This window comes from Salvelinus namaycush, chromosome 2 (assembly GCF_016432855.1).
Source record: "Salvelinus namaycush isolate Seneca chromosome 2, SaNama_1.0, whole genome shotgun sequence".
NCBI lineage: Eukaryota > Metazoa > Chordata > Actinopteri > Salmoniformes > Salmonidae > Salvelinus > Salvelinus namaycush.
This window is the reverse complement of record NC_052308.1, coordinates 53,843,758-53,867,015: the sequence shown is the minus strand read 5'-3', so window position 1 is coordinate 53,867,015 and position 23,258 is coordinate 53,843,758. Positions and strand designations below refer to the sequence as shown.

General features: G+C 41.9%; 2 protein-coding genes across 2 annotated transcripts; one reads left to right on the top strand and one right to left on the bottom strand.

Annotated features, from left to right (window-relative positions):
- Positions 1-4,024: 4,024 nt before the first annotated feature.
- Positions 4,025-20,451, bottom strand: ergic3 (ERGIC and golgi 3). The gene is made up of 14 exons (XM_039015150.1): positions 20,291-20,451; positions 18,928-18,998; positions 17,132-17,219; positions 16,727-16,846; positions 16,459-16,552; positions 16,001-16,166; positions 15,583-15,640; positions 14,117-14,131; positions 13,597-13,628; positions 13,421-13,517; positions 10,071-10,135; positions 9,694-9,830; positions 5,365-5,420; positions 4,025-5,006 (listed from the first exon to the last, which is right to left on the bottom strand). The coding sequence occupies exons 1-14, from the start codon at positions 20,376-20,378 to the stop codon at positions 4,927-4,929; spliced, it is 1,167 nt and encodes a 388-aa protein (XP_038871078.1). The 5' UTR covers positions 20,379-20,451; the 3' UTR covers positions 4,025-4,926.
- On the top strand, positions 12,239-13,845 carry romo1 (reactive oxygen species modulator 1). The gene is made up of 3 exons (XM_039015143.1): positions 12,239-12,398; positions 12,798-12,928; positions 13,137-13,845. Exons 2-3 carry the CDS (start codon positions 12,798-12,800, stop codon positions 13,243-13,245), a joined length of 240 nt encoding a protein of 79 aa, XP_038871071.1. The 5' UTR covers positions 12,239-12,398; the 3' UTR covers positions 13,246-13,845.
- Positions 20,452-23,258: the final 2,807 nt, after the last annotated feature.

Here is a 23,258-nt window from a genome sequence, read left to right as displayed (position 1 = left end):
AAAAATATCTATATATTCATTAATTTCCAAATAAATGTTATATTTCCATGGAAATACATGGGTAGCCATGAGAAAGACCCCCCCCCCCCCCAATACTGATCGACTATCGAGGATCGCTATGGGGCGCAATCTGGCGATGTAGGCTTGTCTCCCAACCTTAACACACACACACTCTGTGTGGTTACAGTAGGCTATGTCAATGGTTTTAGGAACAGCAGTAACATCAGGCAGGATTGGGCTACCAACTGCCTAGCCAGTTGTAGCTCAATCTTGGGTGCAATGATCACATTCCCGCACTGACTGACTGTGTGGAGGCTCATTGATTTAACGTTACATTAGCCTACATGATACACTAGTAAAGTAATAAAATATTTAGCTGTCGGTTATATTAGCCACGACTTACCGTTCTTTGTGCAGCTTCAAATGTCGAACAGTTGGAAATTGTTGCGCCTCTGTCTGTAATTTTCTTCCCGCATGTTTTGCAAGTTGCAATCCGTTTTTTGTTGATACAGCGTTGTCTTTATATCCGAAAATAATAATTTTGGGTATCATCTTTCCAAGGGCTTTTTCTCAGCTGGCACAATTTGATTGGCTGCTGTCCGATTCAAACTGTAATCCGTTAAATGAAGAGTTGATGCGCTGCACACCTTTTTTAATAGCATAATGTTTTATATTTGGGCTTGGGGAGGGTATCAAGTCAGGTCGAGTCATAAGGCTCAAGTCCAAGTCAAGTCACGAGTCATTGGTGTTAAAGTCAAAGTCGAGTTGCAAGTCATCATATTTGTGACTCGAGTCCATACCTCTGGCTAACACTATAGCTTCCTCGACTTTCCCTGTCCCCATACCGGACTCGAAACAGTGGTCTTGTGATCGCAAACAAACGTGACCGTCCTACTTGACAATGTACCAACCACTTGAGCAATTGAAAATAATTCAATTCAATAGCTCCATCAGCAACATTTCAAGCTAGCTGTGAAGTGAGCTTATGGCACGTTCTTATCTCTGTTACATAAGCTCTCCAAGAACATAAACTCTCCTACTTTTGCACCTGACTGTATCTCGACTGTAATTTGCTGCCATATGAGGAGGGAGTCACTGGGTGCTTTCCAAATGGCACCATATTCCCTACATAGCGCACTTCTTTTGACCAGAGCTCTATAGGCATTCGACAAAAGTAGTCTGCTATATAGGGAATAGGGTGCCATTTGGAACACACACTAGTCCCAATATAGAGCACTACTTTTGTCGAGTGCCCTTAGAGCTCTGGTCAAAAGAAGTTCACAGCAACCACCATCCCCTACAGTTATCTTATGACACTCAATGCTGCAGCAGAGGACCCCTGCCCCCATCACACCTGGGTGCTACTCATGTCTCCCCCACTCATGCGCATACCCAAGACCATTTGCCAATCAATACAGCTTTAGTCTTATCCACTGTTCAATTGCTGGCCTGAGTGCCCTCTTGCATCCCTGAAAGACCCCCAAGCCAACACAGCAATCAATGAGGAATGCATTGAGAATTAAGGGTAAGTAAGCTGTTTTTAAATGTTCACCCCCCACTACCTCTGTCTTTTCTCTGTCTCTCCGAACCCTCTGCCCTCTGTTTAGAAGATGGGGTAAAGTCTGAATAATCTGTGGTCTGGTCACTTTATGTAGTCCCCCATCTAGTGATTCATTCAAGATTAGCCTCATAGATTACAAGGATGCCCAAAGTCAAATAGCACTTTAAATGCAATTTGATTATCCTGGAAAATCTATTGTCATAGCGATGCTTGTCATGGATCCAAATCCTTGTCATAGATTTCCAATGATGTAAACGCTTGATATGCAGCACTCGTCCAGGCAGAACTTTTGTTGATGTTGGTATAAACGCCACAATCACCTCCACTATAAAATGACTGGCCAGTGTAGCGTTTGCACTACTACCAAGTGCGCATTTGTCCACTATGTGCACTTGGTAGTACAAAACATATGACAAATGGATGACATGCTTGATTTATTTAATTGTAACACTGGAGTTAGATGCTGATTTTCTGGCTTAGGAAACATACAGACCGCATAGGTTTTCTTTGTGTCTCACTTTTCTACATTTCCAAAATGAAATCAAAAGTATATGACTAACTAACTGGAGAGGCCCATAACAGCTTCATTCATTCAAAAGCCCCCATTTAGCCTGGTGTTAATGTAGTGTGAACTGTAGGCCACTCGTCGCCTACCTGTTCAACGAAATGGTCATATTTTTCTCTCTGTGTGTTCAGTTGCTCTGTGTGACATTGAAGAGTAAGATAGCTGTGCAAATTATGTTTTGTGTCTGTCACAGTGATGTGATTGAAGTCAAAGTTGTAACAGTACCTTTTTTCAAGTCAGCTAAACCCTACACTATAGGCCTATACTTCCCCTGTCTTTCTCCACCCCCTATACTTATGCCTTAGAGCAGTAGTTCTCAACCTGGGGTACTAGTACCCCAGGGGGTACCTGGCCTATCCACAGGGGGTACTTGGCAAGACTCATAAGAACATAGGCCGAATGATCAGTTGCACTTTGGGTAGAACAAATTGTGATTGGGGGTTCATTAACTTAAAGAGGTTGTGAATCACTTCCTTTTGAGTATCCATTTGAAATAGTGGTCATTGAATCGTGTCATAGACAATCCTATCCTCTCTCACACTCCAAATACGCCGGCCGTGATGGGCATGAGCCAGATTCACTGACATTGCCTTTCCTTTCACCAGACTCATACAGCTCCCAGCTAAGCTCAAAAAAACATCCGTAACTTTTCAAAGCCGTTTGCTTAGCGCCCCTCTTGCTCTTGTGTGGATGATTGCATCACAATCCAAACGGCAGGATGTGGGAGTTAGAGGCCGAGCTTCCAGTGAATACATGCAATGGAAAAGCAATTCCAGCTGTAGACTCCCCAGGGAATTAGCATTGTATGAGTGTAACTACGGAATAATGCATTTGTACAAGCATATTGTGGGTCAACATTGGGCCCCCATTTAAAAATAAGCCATTCAAGAGCAAGATGGCTCATAGATACGTGGCTGTGACACATATACAGGAAGTTACTCACAATAATTTTATTCAGCTGTCTAGGATGGTATTTCACTATTTTTTTTTATTCCCACAATTATTATCGTACTTAGCTGGGTATATTGAAAGAACCGGTGCTCCCCCTTGTGGCTGAAACATGAAACCTCTTTGGAAAGGATATTGAACAGTAACCTACTTCGACAAAGACATCACTGAAAAGAGACCGCTATAGGCTCATACAGCTACAGTGATCATTTGGTTGGTAACCTCTTCGTCCTTAAGCTATTGCACATGAGCTTGGAGAGGAAGTGACATTATCACTGACATTCCACAGATATCAGTACTCCTTTCGCAACAGAGTAGACAGTAAGATCTCTAACTTGTATAGCAGGACCCATATCTTTTTATTGTAATGATGACTAAGTACTTCACACTAGAGAAGAAGTAAATTAGTCAAGGCCCAGAAGAGGGATGAAAATAAAGTCACATACAATACTTAAGCAATAAGACCCGAGGGGTTGTGGTATATGGCTAATATACCACGGCTAAGGGCTGTTCTTAAGCGCGACGAAACGCAGCCCTTAGCCGTGGTGTATTGGTCATATGTCACAAACCCCCGAGGTGCCTTATTGCTATTACAAACTGGTTACCAAAGTAATTAGAGCAGTTAAAATAAATGTTTTGTCTTACCCGTGGTGTACCACAGTTGTCAACCAATCAGCACTCAGGGCTCAAACCAGCCATTTTACAATTGTATTTAAGGGTGTTCAATAAGAAACCCCTAACCCAAATAAATGGTCCCCTTCAGCTGTATATAATTCTATGAAGGGCAAAGAGCTAAAGCAAGCCGTAAGCAAGTGAGTTAAAAGAAATTCCATACATTTTTCAGTTAAGGGTTCTAGATCTCTGAAATCTATGTCACTTGTGGTTGTTCCTGGGATAGGAATTGGACAGAGGACACATTGTGTACACAAAATGTCAGACAAATCATTACATTACAGGCTGGTGTATTCAACATTTATTTGTAATTTTAAAAACAGTAGAGGACAATCAAAATATAAATACATCTCTCCCACACACAAAATAGGCTGTGTACAGCACCAGACAACACATGCGCTCACACACACACACGTGTGCACTCTTGCACACACACTCCTTCACTCAACCCAGGCCCCTGAATAGGATCTCAAAATGTGCAATCACAACAAATGAACAAAAACATTATTAAACTGCATAATCCAGTCTCCTCAAGTAGTCCTCTCAACGACAGGCAGAGCTTCCATCAATCTGGGGTATTCACTAAGAACCAACTGGAAGCAAACAGGCCAAAACGGGGAGGGACCTACCTGAACTTGTCCAATAAGAGTTTCTCGTTTCCATTGCCAAACTTTTTGCTTCAGTTTGCACTAATGAATACACCCCTGAACACACGTTAAAAAACACATTCACCCTGGCCGGGTCGCATATCATATCAAATACTTAATTTGTGATGGGGAAGCAATACAGATGTAAAAGAAGGGTACATGTTTAGAAATTAAGGCTTGGGATAAACTTAAGGATAAATATGTCAACTGGCCACTGAAGTATGTTTAGGGTAGCTGAGAATGGCAAGATAAAATATCAGGGAACCAACTGATAGACGTACAGTTTGTTAGGACTGGGGATGAATCTGGTCAGTGATTCTGTCTTTCATTCTTTGTATGGATGGGGATGTAAAACGAACAACATAGGAGACAGAGCAGTCAAAGTTCCATTCCATATTGAGGGAGATTTTTCAGATTCTTAGTGTTTTTTGCCATGTTAGGAAGTGTGAGTCAGTTTGTAGTCACTTCCTCTTTCCAGATAGGCCCCTCCAGAGACTGATGAACAGGCTGGTTTGCTCGTGTCAAACACTCCACTAAGATGCTTTGCCCAGTTCAATCTTCTTCTGGATGGCTTTTGCAGAGTGGTATATCAATGAATCAATGAGTCCAGCCACTGGGAAAAATATACAAGATACAGTATATAAAATGACATATCATTGACACATACAGTAGAACCACTGTCCATATGGTTCATTCCAACAAATGAATAACATCTACCTCCAATACTGTATGGTACCTCAACTGAGAAAGCCATCACTAATTATAAACAAGATTCAATTATATTGAAGATGTAGTGAGTGAAAAATGTGTTTGCTATGTGTACTGCATTTGTAAAATGTGAAAGTCAAAACATCTGTGTACGCTATCCCAGTGAAAATAATAAAAAACATTGAATAATGAAATAAGCTTTATGCAACATCTTTAGCAAACCCATTACACCCTTTTGTTTGTCTGAATGCAGAGGTGCCCACCTGTAAATACACCGCCTATGATGGCACACACTCCTGTGAGAAAATGAGTGAATGATCTGAAAAAAAGAGCAAACATGTTAGATGTAACACACATCTTACTATTTATATAGGCTACACACTGACAATGCTACAGTTGAAGTCAGAAGTTTACATACCCTTATGTTGGAGTCATTAAAACTCATTTTTCAACCACTCCACCAATTTCTTGTTATCAAACTATAGTTTCGGCAAGTCGGTTAGGACATCTACTTTGTGCACAACACAAGCAATTTTTCCAACAATTGTTTACAGACAGATTATTTCACTTATCATTCACTGTATCACAATTCCAGTGGGTCAGAAGTTTACATACACTAAGTTGACTGTGCCTTTAAACAGCTTGGAAAATTCCAGAAAGTGATGTCATGGCTTTAGAAGCTTCTGATAGGCTAATTGACATAATTTGAGTCAATTGGAGGTGTACCTGTGGATGTATTTCAAGGCCTACCTTCAAACCCAGTGACTCTTTGCTTGACATCATGGGAAAATCAAAAGAAATCAGCCAAGACCTCCACAAGTCTGGTTCATCCTTGGGAGCATTTTCCAAACGCCTGAAGGTACCACATTCATCTGTACAAACAATAGTTTGCAAGTATAAACACCATGGGACCATGCAGCTGTCATACCGCTCAGGAAGGAGACGCGTTCTGTCTCCTAGAGATGAACGTACTTTGGTGCAAAAAGTGCAAATAAATCCCAGAACAACAGCAAAGGACCTTGTGAAGATGCTGGAGGACATAGGTGCAAAAGTATCTATATCCACAGTAAAACGAGTCCTATATCGACATAACCTGAAAGGCCGCTCAGCAAGGAAGAAGCCACTGCTCCAAAACCACCATAAAAAAGCGAGACTACGGTTTGCAACTGCACATGGGGACAAAGATCTTACTTTTTGGAGAAATGTCCTCTGGTCTGATGAAACAAAAATATAACTGTTTGGCCATAATGACCATCGTTATGTTTGGAGGAAAAAGGGGGAGGTTTGCAAGCCGAAGAACACCATCCCAACCGTGAAGTACGGGGGTGGCAGCATCATGTTGTGGGGGTGCTTTGCTGCAGGAGGGCCTGGTGCACTTCACAAAACAGATGGCATCATGAGGGAGGAAAATGATGTGGATATATTGAAGCAACATCTCAAGACATCAGTCAGGAACTCAAAACATCAGTCACTCTTCCAGCGCCGACAGAGATGGCCGCCTCGCTTCGCGTTCCTAGTAAACTATGCAGTATTTTGTTTTTTTATATGTTATTTCTTACAATGCTACCCCAGAAAATCTTAGGTTTTATTACATACAGTCGGGAGGAACTATTGGATATAAGAGCAACTGTAACGGATGTGAAATGGCTAGCTAGTTAGCGGGTACGCGCTAGTAGCGTTTCAATCAGTTACGTCACTTGCTCTGAAACCTAGATGTAGTGTTGCCCCTTGCTCTGCAAGGGCCGTGGCCTTTGTGGAGCGATGGGTAACGATGCTTCGTGGGCGACCGTCGTTGATGTGTGCAGAGGGTCCCTGGTTCGCGCCCGTGTCGGGGCGAGGGGACGGTTTAAAGTTATACTGTTACATTGGTGCCGTGACCCGGATCACTGGTTGCTGCGGAAAAGGAGGAGGTTGAAAGGGGGGTGAGTGTAACGGATGTGAAATGGCTAGCTAGTTAGCGGGTACGCGCTAGTAGCGTTTCAATCAGTTACGTCACTTGCTCTGAAACTTAGATGTAGTGTTGCCCCTTGCTCTGCAAGGGCCGTGGCCTTTGTGGAGCGATGGGTAACGATGCTTCGTGGGCGACCGTCGTTGATGTGTGCAGAGGGTCCCTGGTTCGCGCCCGTGTCGGGGCGAGGGGACGGTTTAAAGTTATACTGTTACACAACGTCAACTCACCAACATTACGACCAGGAATACGACTTTCCCGAAGCGGATCCTCTGTTTGGCCTACCACCCAGGACAATGGATCGGATCCCAGCCGGCGACCCAAACAACGACGCCGTAGAAGGGGCAGACGGAGCGGTCTTCTGGTCAGGCTCCGTAGACGGGCGCACCGCTCCCGAGCATACTACTCGCCAATGTCCAGTCTCTTGACAACAAGGTAGACGAAATCAGAGCAAGAGTTGCCTTCCAGAGAGACATCAGAGACTGTAACGTTCTTTGTTTCACGGAAACATGGCTCACTCGAGACACGGTATCTGAGTCGGTACAGCCACCTGGTTTCTTCACGCATCGCGCCGACAGAAACAAGCATCTCTATGGTAAGAAGAAGGGCGGGGATGTATGCCTTATAATTAACGAGACGTGGTGTGATCATAACAACATACAGGAACTCAAGTCCTTTTGTTCATCTGACTTAGAATTCCTCACAATTAAATGCCGACCGCATGATCTACCAAGAGAATTCTCTTCGATCATAATCAGTCGTATATTCCCCCCCAAGCAGACACATCGACGGTATGTAAAATGGAAACCACATATCCTGAGGCTGCATTTATTGTAGCTGGGGATTTTAACAAGGCTAATCTGAAAACAAGGCTCCCCAAATTCTATCAGCATATCGATTGTGCTACCAGGGCTGGCAAAACCCTAGATCACTGTTATTCTAACTTCCGCAACGCATATAAAGCCCTCCCCCGCCCTCCCTTTGGAAAAGTTGACCACGACTCCATTTTATTGCTCCCAGCCTATAGACAGAAACTAAAACAGGAAGCACCCGCGCTCAGGTCTGTTCAACGCTGGTCCCACCAATCGGATTCCATGCTTCAAGATTGCTTCGATCACGTGGACTGGGACATGTTCCGCATAACGTCGAACAACAACATTGATGAATACACCGATTCGGTGAGCGAGTTTATTAGCAAGTGCATCGGTGATGTTGTAACCACAGCGTCTATTAAAACATTCCCCAACCAGAAACCGTGGATTGATGGCAGCATTTGCGCAAAACTGAAAGCGCGAACCACTGCTTTTAAGTGGTTTTTCAGGGCAAGGTGACCGGAAACATGACCGAATACAAACAGTGTAGCTATTCCCTCCGCAAGGCAATCAAACAAGCTAAGCGTCAGTATAGAGACAAAGTGGAGTCGCAATTCCATGGCTCAGACACGAGAGGTATGTGGCAGGGTCTACAGTCAATCACGGACTACAAAAGAAAAACCAGCCCCGTCGCGGACCACGATGCATGCTTCCATACAGACTAAACTACTTTTTTGCTTGCTTTGAGGACAATACAGTGCCACTGACACGGCCCGCTACCAAAACCTGCGGGCTCTCCTTCACTGTAGCCAACGTGAGTAAAACCTTTAAACGTGTTAACCCTCGCAAGGCTGCAGGCCCAGACGGCATCCCCGGCCGCATCCTCAGAGCATGCGCAGACCAGCTGGCTGGTGTGTTTACAGACATATTCAATCAAACCTTATCCTATTCTGCTGTTCCCACATGCTTCAAGAGGGCCACCATTGTTCCTGTTCCCAAGAAAGCTAAGGTAACTGAGCTAAATGACTACCGCCCTGTAGCACTCACTTCCGTCATCATGAAGTGCTTTGAGAGACTAGTCAAGGACCATATCACCTCCACCCTACCTGACACGCTAGACCCACTCCAGTTTGCTTACCGCCCCAATAGGTCCACAGACAACGCAATCGCCATCACACTGCCCTAACCCATCTGGACAAGAGGAATACCTATGTAAGAATGCTGTTCATCGATTACAGCTCAGCATTTAACACCATAGTACCCTCCAAACTCGTCATTAAGGTCGACGACCCCGCCCTGTGCAACTGTGTCCTGGACTTCCTGACGGGCCGCCCCCAGGTGGTGAGGGTAGGTAACAACATCTCCACCCCGCTGATCCTCAACACTGGGTCCCCACAAGGGTGCGTTCCCAGCCCTCTCCTGTACTCCCTATTCACCTACGACTACGTGGCCATGCACTCCTCCAACTCAATCATCAAGTTTGCAGACGACACTAGAGTGGTAGGCTTGATTACCAACAACGACGAAACTGCCTACACGGAGGAGGTGAGGGCCCTCGGAGTGTGGTGTCAGGAAAATAACCTCACACTCAATGTCAACAAAACAAAGGAGATGATCGTGGACTTCAGGAAACAGCAGAGGGAGCAGCCCCCTATCTACATTGACGGGACAGTAGTGGAGAGGGTGGAAAGTTTGAAGTTCCTCGGCGTACACATCACGGACAAAATGAAATGGTCCACCCACACAGACAGTGTGGTGAAGAAGGCGCAGGTGTATGTAAACTTCCGACTTCAACTGTATATGGATTTTCAATTTTGTTTGAAGCTACCTACCGCTGTTTCTCTGTGAATTTCACCATCATAGGGGAGAGTTCATATAATACAAACACCCCAGGTAGGCCCTGGTCTCCGATCAGCCCATTGGCTACTTTCTCATGTCGGGTGACAGAGAATTGGTTTGTTTTAACCACCTGTAAGACACAAGCAATACAAAAGACGTCCCTGTTTGTCCATGACGCCTAAGTACCTTTCTTAGCATGCATAAACAGTCATGCACAGGGAAATATACAACAATTAATAATGAATTCACTTAATTTAAATGTGATATAGCTATAAAAATAAACTCCATCAAATAGCTACAATTTGTAGGTATGGTCAATAACTACCCACCCGAGTTCATTTCACAGCTGTCATGTCTAATGTATACTCACCTCTCCATCCCATTTCACGTAGATGGTTGGGACAATCTTCACAAAGTACTGATACATCATGGATGCTGGAATAAAACAATTGATTGTTTTGTAATGTGTAGCGGCAGAACCCATGTAGTCTGCAGAAATGCAACATTTCACTCAGCATGAACGCAGAGTGGCGCTATAGATTGACATCACATAATTAACAGGCATTCTGAGTCTTTTTGGTGAGCAGGATCTTTTAGCTCTGTTCACCTAAAAGAGCCATTCACTTGGCTCACAAACAACTCTTCATTCAGTGCTTAAACATTTATGAAAAGAAAAATAGCATATTTCTAATGTAAAGCCTAAAACTTTGCCCACCATTATCTCAGATCGTGAAATGCGAGTTCAAATACATTTTTTACATGACAAAATTACATTCACATCAACGGGGCTGTAGTGGAGCGAGTCGAGAGCTTGAAGTTCCTTGGTGTCCACATCACCACCAAACTACGATGGTCCAAATACACCAAGACCGTCGTGAAGAGGGCACGACAATGCCTTTTCCCCCTCAGGAGACCAGATCCTCAACAAATTCTACAGCTGCACCATCGAGAGCATCCTGACCAGTTGTAACACCGCCTGATATGGCAACTGCTCGGCATATGACCGCAAGGCTGCTACAGAGGGTAGTGTGTACGGCCCAGTACATCACTGGGGCCAAGCTTCCTGCCATCCAGGACCTCTATACTAGGCAGTGTCAGAGGAAGGCCCCAAAAATGGTCAAAGACTCCAGTCACTCAAGTCATAGACTGTTCTCTCTGCTGGTGACTGTTCTCTCTGCTACCACACAGCAAGCGGTACCGGAGCACAAAGTCTAGGTCCAAAAGGCTCATTAACAGATCATGTTGATCTGTAGGACAATAAGACTGAGCAATTAATCAAATGGTCCCCCCCCCTTTGTTTTTACACTGCTGCTGCTCCGTGTTTTAGCTATGCATAGTCACTTTACCCCCACCTACATGTACAAATTACCTTGACTAACCTGTACCCACACACATTGACTCGGTACTGGTACCCCCTGTATATAGCCTCGTTATTGAGTTACTTTAAAAAAAAATACTTTATTTAGTAAATATTTTCTTAAAACTGCATTGTTGGTTAAGGGCTTGTAAGTAAGCTTTTCACGGTAAGGTCTACTGTTGTATTCGGCGCATGTGACAAATACATTTTGATTTACAAAAAATAAAAATAAAAACATGATAAAAAAATGAGTCAAGAATTACCATCTTCAGAGAATGTTAGTATAACTTATCTACAGATAATCGATGTCTGGGGCTCAAATTTGCAGTATATCCTATCACAGATGCGATTCGGTTCCCGACGTTCACAAAAGGGATAATTTCAAAAGGACCGGGTTTACCCATCAAGTGACGGGAAGTTCTGATTTGTACTGACTCGGATCTTTTCAACTCGTCCAGTCAGAAGAACGAATCTGTTGACCAATTTCGTTCATTTGAGTCAGTAATGCCCAGAGCACGATGGACCCCTACCGTCGAACGATGAACACATCCCCCCCGAAATAGGCATGATTCTACAAGCCTCTCGTTCATCATCATCAAGGGGTTTATTGGAGCTGTCATTTGTGACACTTTTAGAAGCGTGCTTTAAACAAATGTACATTTGTTGAATACTAAGCTTACAAATACGACTATTTATTGGTACATTTGAAACGGAGATCTAGTTTGGCCGCAAAAGGACTAGATCGTGAACGACTCTTGGCGGAATTCATTGCTTGACTGCCGTGAGTGTGATACGCACAATTCATTCGCGAAATGCAGGAACGCAAACGATTCGTTCTCGAGTTTGTTGAGCAGAGTCTGTGTATGTTATGGTTCTTCAAAGCTGTGTCCATCATAACATTCAATAGTCAATTAATTGCATTCATTTTTGCACCATGCTATCAACTATCTATTCCAGGTCGCAGTTGTAAATGAGAACGTGTTCTCAACTAGCCTACCTGGTTAAATACAGGTGAAATAAATAAATAAAAATATCTGTTCTCTATGCTGCCTGCAGCATGATCTATTTTGCCTGCGCACATATGACAGAGTTGTTGGTCGGAACGCGTTTGAATCCTGCTGTAGAATTCATTGCAGCTAGCAGGTCAAAGGAACGACTAAAATGAACGACTCACTCAGGAAAACGAATCGTTCACGAACTGATCTTTGTCTCTACTGCGTTGGTTTCGCAATCCTCTCAAGTAATGGCCGCCTGTTAGTACAGCATTTCAAGCTACCTAGTCTCATCGAAAAGGGTTGTCTTCTCTAGTGACCGATAACTCACATTACGCAATAAACCAAGGTAAGTGCTGCTTAGAGCGAATAATAGTGATGATAGAAAAAATATATAGTCGGGCGTTAACCATCTTTTCAAATGTCTTCAAGGCCTGACCTAGGTGACATGCAAACCAGTTAGCCAGCCAAAACGCTGCTAGCTAGAAGCTGGGTAAACAGAAGCTCGAGATAAAGGGTGGACAACGTTCGTGACATTAGCTAACGTTAGCTACATATCAATCTGTTTTCGGTGGCAAATGTCTGTCTTGTGCAAATAACGTTGATAGTTTAGCTAGCTAACTTGCCGTTTAAGCTTAGCCACTGGCGTAGTGTTATGACGTAGCAAGCTAGCTACAAACGCCTAGTTAGCGCAACTGTTTCATGAACCTGCCATGGATTTTGATGGTTGTGCTTTCTTTCAATACAGATGCCAGTGGCAGTAGGACCGTATGGCCAGCAACAGCCAGCCTGCGTTGACAGAATTAAAATGGGATTCATGATGGGCTTCGCTGTTGGGATGGCAGCTGGTGCTATGTTTGGAACATTTTCCTGTCTGAGGTTAGTTAAGTTAACCCAACGTCTTACTATTTACCTATTACAAGTAAGCCTACACTGAAATGCAATACACTTTGTAAGAATGCCATAGTCTGTGCTTGGGCGTTACATGTTTTTGTTGCAGCCATCCACACTGCATATTGTGGTTTGTTCAATAGAACTCGATTGTTTTTTCATTTTGTTCAAATGCTGTATTTTTTTCTGCCCTCAGAGTTGGCATGAGAGGCAGAGAGCTGATGGGAGGAGTTGGGAAGACGATGATGCAGAGTGGAGGCACATTTGGTACATTTATGTCCATTGGGATGGGCATCCGCTGCTGAGACCACCTACCATACTTACTTATAATTACATAGTGGGACTTTTGTCATAACTCATTCCCATGTCACACTTTGTCCCAGAACTATGGAGAAATTATGTCAATAAATGCTGTGATTTCAATTGCTGGTAGTAGGCCAAATGTTTGGTGTGGCGCTTTTGTTAAATGGGATGACTAACCTTGTGGTGCTGCAACATCGGTGCCATCCAAAGGATTGACGATACCAGGGTAGTCTCTCCCGAAGGATAGATGTTTAATAAAGTGAGTCATGTTGATCTGTAGGACAACACAAATAAGTGCTCACATGTATAAAGAACATTGCTTGGGCAAGACAAGATTTGTCAAATGTACTTACGTTGTCTAGTCCAAAACTCTGCAGATCATGAACTGAAAATAAATTGAGACAAGATGTTAGTAATGCTGTGATCTGATAGCATCATCAGTTATGTTCTGTTTAGAGTATGAGGGCTTACTACTCAATTTACGACTCTCCCATTACAAGTTATAATTGTTGAGCCCTGAGAAATGTGATCTAGATTACTGCTTGTACCACCTCCAATAAAGATCAAACCAACAATCACACGTTGGTTGTTTTAAACCACAAGTAAGAAGCAGCTCTGGTGTTTTAATTAAACAGGGTCAATTCTGACTGACAACCTCTTCATAAACAAAGTTTGATATTTGACTGGACAATTTAGAAGGGAGGGATGTGGCCTGTCAAACAGACTGGGATTGCCAGTCTGTTTGTGCTCTTATGCCAACTCATTGTCATGACAAGGACAGCAAGGGAGTAGACAAGAGCACAAACAGATCTGGGACCAGGGTAGGGGGGGATGTTTACTACCAAAATAAAAGCTACAAAAAGATGGACTTACTTTCCACAGCGTGCACTGCAGAAAGAAGAGAGAAGAGTCACTATATGACGCATGTTGGGCTACATAGAAAAAGCCACAGTCCTAAGAGGCTGGCCAAAGGCAATACGCCTCTGAAGGGGGTTCATCACATCTGGTATTTCATATATGGCCAAATTCTTATCAAAAAGGGATTCTTGTCTCTTATTTCTGCCTTTAAGCAGATATGGACAGTAGTACTAGTCTAGCAAATAAAAATCAGCATTGAGCTGGTGAATCCTTCTGCTCTATGCTTTCTGTACATGGTGTTGATGACAAAAGACACCTTTCAATGCCTCCAAGCAAGTTGAGAGTATAGTACTTTGGTCCTACAACTTCATCTGGTTATGTACCATGCTACTCTATCAGCAATTCTTGAGAAATTAGTTATTAGGGTAAATGAAATTACAACAGTGCCTCAATGACAAATATGTCTGTATTGTCACACAGTTACAAAGGTTACATCAGCGAATTTTTATAGTAACGACTTCTGTTCTTATGCCCGCTTCCACAGTTGGAGTGCAATTCAGACTTCTGTCAAGCCGAGTAACATTATTTAATTTGTAAAATCCATTGCAATAAATGTTTTGCAATCAGTTTGCCAAACAAATTAATACATTTCACATTCATATTTATCCAGAGTGTAAGTGTCAATGCAAAATAACTTGATTAGTATGTTAGTGTTATTAGTAGGCAACAATGATAAAGCAAGTGAGTCAATTATCCATTTACAGTCAAAACGTTACGTTTATATGTTGAAAAAAAGAGCTACTTAGTTTGACACATTTTCACCTCTGCCATAAAGATCAGATGTTTTCATGAGATAAAAAAAAGAGCTACAATTAACTACTTAGATTGCAACAGATCCTATTAGGAAAGAAGGGAAGAAGTCTAGCATATGACAACGAAAGGAACGATGAAAAAGAAAAACATGCACCATTTACAAAAGGATTTACGAGTGTTTAACTGGAAAGATTAGTTATGGATGCACTAGAAATGCCTTTACTGGCATAGTGACTTGCAAGTGAACTTACCGGTTAACATTGGTCTTTCCTTGCTATCCTCTGAGAATGTGCTAACTACACTACAAAAGGGTCTGTACCTGGTCTGAGACAGACTGTTTTAATAAATCACAAGGTGTTTCTGGTAGCAAGTAAGCAATTTTCGATTTCCAACCCAAATCAGTCTGCTACCTGTTTGTCTTTATGTCATGGGTATTGATGGAAAACAGAATTCTTATTTTCCTTGGATAATTGATATCAGACCAGGGGACCAACCCATTTCGACCAGGGTTGCATTTACATAGGCAGCCCAATTCAGATCAGTGTGAATGCACAAATCTGATATGGTGCACATGTAAAATTTGTGGACAGTCAGAAAAAAAGATTGGATATAGAAAGAAAATCAGATTTGGGTTGTCTACACTTAGGACAGTAAAATGCAGATCTTACCATGAACATGGGACTGCTGGAAACTCTTTCCAGGGGCAAAGTGGAAATTTCCTGCCACCTAACAAAAAAACAGACAAAGTAAAGAGTTTAAAAGAAAGTCGGACAATGAACATAATATTTGCAGATTGAAATTGTATATAAATGCATTAAAGCACCTCACAAAATATAACTCCCAGTTACAGTACACTTCCATCCCTATTTCTTTTTAAATAACCACACAGAATTATGCCCTCAAAAAGTGATGATTCATTTCAGATCATATGTTGTTTCTAACCTGACCATTTGAAGACCAGGCAATGGTTTAAACACTGTCAGCCATTAAATAAAACATCCCTTTTTGGAGTGTAAATCAGAGTGCGAGTACTGACTATTCTTTTGATTATGAACTTAGCCAAATTATCCGTTTAAGACTAGTTACCTTGTTGACCTCCAGAAAGCCGTAGATCTGGCAGCCCTCGTTTTTCTGCTCCTGCATCTTCTGGCTGAAGCCCTCCCTCTTGCACTGCTCGATGGTGTCGGGGTTCTTGAAGGCCCAACCCCGCCTGCGATAGGCTTCTCGTACATCATCGCAGGTGTTACAGCACCTACAGAAAAGCACAGGAAATATGTCAATGTCACACTCAAATTTTGGACAATAGATAAGCTCATTCATTCATGGTCTATGTTCTGAAAAATATCTAAGGTCTTAAAAAGGTGGGGGGCAGTCATATTTTAAAACAAAACCTCAAATACATTGTAGCAAGTCCAAGTTCACAGTCAAGGGACTTTAGTTATGAAATTGACAGAAACCCCCTTTTCCGTCATGGGAAGATGGTGTAGTAGATGCACTGTATGTTCTGTAATGTCTTGGAAGACATTCCCGTCTTGGAAACTCACTTCAAATCTTCCATCTCTGCTCCGTAGCAGCTTTCACAGCGCTCAGGGTCTAGCTTACTGGGGTCAAAAATGTCACCTTCCTCTTTTCCCAAATCTACATGAGATGACAAAACAAATTCCATGACCCAGTGAAAAACATGAACTATTTAATACAATTCATACAGCTTATATTTTCCCATGAGGGAAAACCGCACTGCTCTCCATGGTGTAGAATGCTCTTCAAGAAATATAATGAAATTGCAAGCAAGCTAATTAACAAGATGGTTACCATGCTTCTCTGCCTCTGTAGTGACAGGATTGCTCTCCTTGTCGAGCCTTTGCTTGAACAGGTTGTGTTCCACATCCAACTGCTGCTCTCCAGCAACGTCCATGGCATCAATGCTTAGATCTGAAGGACAAGGTGGTTACAAATGTTATATACTTCCAACTGTGCAATTACCCTATAGCTTCATGTACATTCCTAAAGATATTACCGAAGATTTTAAGTTGAAGTAGGTCTAACCTTACACATTCAGTTAAAATGTCATATTTTGTTCCTTATTCATGTGACATTTTGTTGAACGGTTTATGATATCACATAAACAAGCACATATAGGGGTTAATTGTGCACATGTAAGTTAATGTGATGATTCATGCTAGGTCTGAACACAATTCATTTTCTAAAGTTACTTACAGGCACATGGCATGTTAGGAAATATCACATCAATGTTGATTTTCAGTTTGTCTCCTCGTGATGTGTCCACAAACAATTCAGGATGGACCTGGATTGGCAGAACGATATGAATTTTTGCAAGTCATAAAGCAGTGTACTTAAAGTGTGGACCGGGCCCCATAGCTGGAGTTTCAAAGAATTGTGGGTAAAAGTTATGACAGATGGCTTAATAAGAAAAACATAACATTTGTGATATTCTAATCATCCTCAAATAGGCCAGTCATTGTATTTTAGCACTATACCCACCATTGATATGTTTACTACTCCCAGTTGCCCAGGTGGCAATGGAGTGGAAATTAACTTTGTCTGATTAATCAGTCTATAATACACAATTAATTGTTATATACAGCCTGAAACATTGAAGTGAAAAATCATGTAAATGTACCTTACAATCCAGAATGTTGAATATATATATATTTTTTTATGTACTCTGACGGTTGTCTGCGCGGCTTGTCCTGCAGCCGCCCTACATTTTTTACAACATATCCACATGAAAGTATTGTTTACACTACTTTTTAGAGAGCTGGTAGGTATATGGTTCTGTTGGCTTGTATTTCCGGTGTGTATTTTCAATCTACTGACACAACCGATGTAAACACTACCGAATTATGTTCCCTCACATTCAGCTAGCAGGGCAAACCTACCAGCTCTTTAAAAAGTTGGGTAAGCAATACTCTCCTTACTCTACCGGTTGCACAGACAACCGGTAAAGTTCTAATGTAATTTTATTCAACATTCTGGCTTGTAAGGAACATTTAAACGATTTTGCACTCCAATGTTTCAGGCTGTATATACCAATTAATCGTGCATTACAGCCTGATTAATCAGACCAGAATTTTACTTGACATTTAATTACACATTTTTTGAAATCGCATAGGGCTTGGCTGAAAAAGTTTGAATACCACTGTCTGTCTTAAGAGTTTACAAGTGTGACATGCAAAGCTTGAACCTAAACAGAGTAGCTAGCTAGATGTTTAGTTCCCTGTTCTCCTAGCCGACTAAACTCAACGATTTACAATGGAGTTGAGCGACGACTAGTGTAAATGCAAGCTATTCTGAAATATAATGCTTTTGATAAAAATGTTATTTTATGCGATGTCGGAACTCCAGTCCGCTCTCACAATTCGCCGCTCAACTCCATTGTTCTCCTAGTTGCCTGTTCTCCAGTAGAGAATCGTTCAGTATGGTCCACACAGAGTTAGCCTCTTTTATTAATTAACTTTTTTCTCCCAAATTTCATGGTATCAAATTGGTAGTTTACAGGCCTATCCTATCACTGCAACTCCTATACAGACTCGGTAGAGGCGAAGGTCAAGAGCCGTGCGTCCTCCGAAACACAACCCAACCATGCCGCACTGTTTCTTGACACAACGCCCGCTTAACCCGGAAGCCAGACGCACCAATGTGTTGGAGGAAGCGCCGTACAACTGGCGACTGTATCAGTGTGCATTGCGACCGGTCCGCCACAGGAGTCGCTAGTGCGCAATGGGACAGGAACATCCCTGCTGGCCAAACCCTCCCCTAACGCGGCTGACGCTGTGCGCCGCCCCATGGTTCTCCCGGTCGTGGTCCGACAGAGCCTGAACTTGAACCAGGTTCTCTAGTGGCACAGCTAGCACTGCGATGCAGTGCCTTAGACCACTGCGCCACTCGGGAGGCCCTAGAGCTAGCTTCTTAACCACATACCTAGCTGGCATACCTACCTAGCGTACCTGCGTACCTGACTATTTTCAGGAAAAAAAATCACATGAACCCACCTCCTTCGTGAGATAATATTGCAACTCTGAGAAGAACAGGATCAACATGATGAGACCACTTATGATGGTGACTGTAAAAGGGGGAAAGACAAAAATGCATGTCAGAATATCACCAAATCCCATTGATTTTTAGCAAACTATTGTAGCTAGTCATCCGTTTCCCCCCAGATGTAGAAACACTTAAAATAAGGTCTATGTTTCGTGTAGGCTCACCCTGGAGTGACGTTTTGATAACCATGTAAATCTCTCTCCGACAAGGTGACTTTTATCAAGATATATGGCTCTATTTGGAAAATAATAATTCATTTTCCAGATTGGAAAATGCTAATTAGCATCAAAACAAATCCCTGCAAGCACCCATCTTTAGCTTGCACCTTTGCTAAGAGGTAAATCTAAAGAAATGTAGCCAATGTATTAATTACTACATTTAGCTAACATTAGATAGTTAATCCAGAGATTTTTACCGTTGTCTCAATTCGGCAGTCTCCTCCAGATCATCATGTCATTTGTAGTTATTTATGAAAGCCACATTAGCAGCTAATTTGTGTTTCATTTGTTGGGGGTAAATACAGGCAAATAAATTGATGCCACCTTGTCTGAGAGAGTTACACGGTTATCAAAATGTCACGCCAGGATAAACCTACACGAAACACAGATCTTATTAAATGGTTCTAGAATCTCCTATGGTAAAATTGAATTGTGGAAAAACGAAAGTAACCATTTCCCTGTTTGACCGCTAGGTTTTATGGGTATTACACTCATACTGTGGTACTCTATAGTCCAAGGACTTAGGCTCTGGCAGACAAAACAGCCAATACTACCATACAGATTCTCAATTACGGTACGGTTCTAGAAACCTATAAAGCCCTCACATCAAAATAATTTCACAAATGCTAAATATACACTTACTGTACCCTGTTTTAACAGTTGCAGCTGACAGTATTTTTCAGTGACAACACGTTTGTGTCGTCTTCTTCCGTTTACACACAGGTGTTCGGAGACTTAGCTAGCTAATTAGTACGCCTCTGCCTTCTGTCTGTTTTCCGTAAACAATAGCTCTAACATGGAAATATGGCTGTGTGGGAACCCTAACTCTATAAAAGGTTTAGTAATGTAAAATTATTTCTGGGTGATATGAAAAGGTACGTTCCTTTTGTTTCCAAAAGCCGTACCGCAAGCGATGCGTTTTAACGTTCAGAACGAACGTCGGGGCTCTTAACAAAAGTTCGCCGGCCAGAAGATAATATCGTCAATATAGGCGCTCAAGGTAGTTAGCGTCTATGAATGGGTTATGCTACTGCTAGCAATTGGGGATAGTATTAGTGTTATGCTTGTAACTAGAACTTTGCACAAAAACACTCACCCGTAGCTCCACCGCATGTTTTAATTCGGAAATCCTCAAGAGTTTTCGGATATGCATCAAATTGTTTCAGTTTATTTAGTGTGTCCATCTTCTTTCATACCATCGGCTGAAAGAATTCCTGACACATCAGTCCTCGACATTCACTTCCGGTACACAAGGCATGCATGCGTAAGGAACCAATCAGCGTTGACCGCATAAGGGTCAGTATATGAATTTACTTGACTACAATTTGGGAGTTTTGTATAAACTAGCAGAATTAAATGCGCGTCATGGTCAATCTGATGTCTGCATTGGCCATGCAGTATTTACAGCAGAAGGCAGGGCATTCATACTTCTTGCTCTTTGCAGAGCTGGAAATTGTCTAGGAAGTGAGTTAGTGTTTATACACAGGGCCGGTCCTTGCCGAGACCAACAAATGACACCCTGCAAAACTAGAATAGTTCCAGTAAGCAAAATTACGTCTAAAATACGAATTTTCCAGACTTTGAAGTTAGGTTCAATTTAGGTTCTGAATGAAAGGGGGAAAGTTTTTTTTCCGTATGTTTAAAATGTTTATTTTCCAGGACGTTGAAAAGGCATATTTTCCGGACGTTGAAAAATATGTATTTTCCTGATGTTGAAATCCGGTTCATTTTCAGTTCTGAATGAAAGTTGAAAATAAGTAATTTATAGACGTTTATGTTTGGGCCAAATCAAGTCTGGTCCAGACCTGACAAAGTCTGAACCATACATAGATGTCTATGATTGGTTCAGATTTGGTGCGGACCGGACCAAAAATATGTCATTGGACTTTAAAATCAAGGCCTGTCTGGACTGCACCAAATTTGAACCGAACATGTTTTAGGCCCACCGTTTGTAAAACAGGCCATTGCATTGGCGTTATTAATCCTGATTCCTGTGACTAAATACATTTGGCTATTTAAACTCTGAATATCAGCTACCCAACTTTATCAAGAGTTATCGCGAGCCTATTTGCAATGTATTTACATAGCGGGAAATGCAGAAATATTTTATTTTTTGATATGATCAGCTTGTCAAAAATGTAGATACAAACTTGAAACCACTGATCATGACAATAGGGTGAAACTCCTGGACATCATTTGTGATTGTCAATTCCATACTGTCCATTTTACTTTGACCTGTCCTGTTTTTACGATATGTTGTTTGTTAACATGTCAGCGCATTGTTTATTTGATTGAGCGCCAATTAGGTTAGGCTATTTGATCGGAGAAACCTGCATGATGTAAAAAGTGTAGGTCCTCATTACGTTGTCATACACTTTATGTCCAGCCTGTAAGCTACAGAAAAAGCCACATTATTTCTACCATATACTATAACTGATACATGATTTATGTTCGTTTTTTGGGGGGACAGAACGTTGGTGGAGCGCTGGGAATGGACAAGCACAATATTTTGTGCCTTTGATAAAGTGGGCATTGCTTACCTAAAAAGTACATATGCTACTGGTTGAGAGAAATAGTTTTTGGGCAGAATTATGTGAGGTTTTATGTGGTCTTGGTCAATTTAGCTCAGAAAAGGCTGCCCTCACCAACCTGCCGCCTAATAATGAGCAGGCTGACGGTGTTTATACAGGACCTCCCGCCTCACCCACCACCAACCAATCATGTCAAAGCGAAGCTCTAAGTAGCCCTCCACAAAGTTACAAAATTTGAGAGGCGCACAGCGGAGCTGTTTGGAGCTTGATTTGGCCTCTGCATGCCTCTGAAGCTCCGCGATTGAGTCACATCCTCCAACCACATTTCGGATCAAGCATAAATTGGCTTTTAGAAAAATAGTTTTCAGTAGTAAACAGACGCTGCGGTTTAATTCTAACATTAGATTATTCAAATATGTAATACAAATATCAAAACTTGTTTTATTTTATAGCGCTATATAATGCTTCAGGGCAAATTTTGTTAGCATTTTGGCATGTTTTTCTAGATTCAGAACTTAAAACATTTATAAAGGAAACATTATCCCTTAGATCTAGCACAGCAAATACGTCAATAGTGTAAGCATATGTTGACAAAGAACATCTTAATAGCCATCAGTGACGAAGTTAACAAATACTCAAAAGACATATTGCCTCAAAATAAAAGTTCAATACAAACATTTGTAAACTATGAAATGATTCCTGCCATTATTGAAAGAGATCGTGATACCTCACATCTCAAAATAGGGTTACTTAATGTTAGATCCCTCACTTCAAAGGCAGTTATAGTCAATGAACTAATCACTGATCACAATCTTGATGTGATTGGCCTGACTGAAACATGGCTTAAGCCTGATGAATTTACTGTGTTAAATGAGGCCTCACCTCCTGGTTACACTAGTGACCATATCCCCCGTGCATCCCGCAAAGGCGGAGGTGTTGCTAACATTTACGATAGCAAATTTCAATTTACAAAAAAGAAAATGACGTTTGTCTTTTGAGCTTCTAGTCATGAAATCTATGCAGCCTACTCAATCACTTTTTATAGCTACTGTTTACAGGCCTCCTGGGCCATATACAGCGTTCCTCTCTGAGTTCCCTGAATTCCTATCGGACCTTGTAGTCATAGCAGATAATATTCTAATTTTTGGTGATTTTAATATTCATATGGAAAAGTCCACAGACCCACTCCAAAAGGTTTTTGGAGCCATCATCGACTCAGTGGGTTTTGTCCAACATGACTCTGGACCTACTCACTGCCACAGTCATACTCTGGACCTAGTTTTGTCCCATGGAATAAATGTTGTAGATCTTAATGTTTTTCCTCATAATCCTGGACTATCGGACCACCATTTTATTACGTTTGAAATCGCAACAAATAATCTGCTCAGACTCCAACCAAGGAGCATCAAAAGTCGTGCTATAAATTCTCAGACAACACAAAAATTCCTTGATGCCCTTCCAGACTCCTTCTGCCTACCCAAGGACGTCAGAGGACAAAAATCAGTTAACCACCTAACTGAGGAACTCAATTTA

What these genes read in the sequence shown, in the direction of transcription:
- romo1 (XM_039015143.1), top strand. Translation starts at nt 12,798, where the DNA reads ATGCCAGTGGCAGTAGGACCGTATGGCCAGCAACAGCCAGCCTGCGTT. An exon ending in GGAACATTTTCCTGTCTGAG is followed by an intron (nt 12,929 to 13,136) that starts GTTAGTTAAGTT and finishes TTCTGCCCTCAG; the next exon opens with AGTTGGCATGAGAGGCAGAG.
- ergic3 (XM_039015150.1), bottom strand. Translation starts at nt 20,378, where the DNA reads ATGGACACACTAAATAAACTGAAACAATTTGATGCATATCCGAAAACT. An exon ending in AACATGCGGTGGAGCTACGG is followed by an intron (nt 18,999 to 20,290) that starts GTGAGTGTTTTT and finishes CCCCTTTTACAG; the next exon opens with TCACCATCATAAGTGGTCTC. An exon ending in AAATTCACAGAGAAACAGCG is followed by an intron (nt 5,421 to 9,693) that starts GTAGGTAGCTTC and finishes TCTTTTTTTCAG; the next exon opens with ATCATTCACTCATTTTCTCA.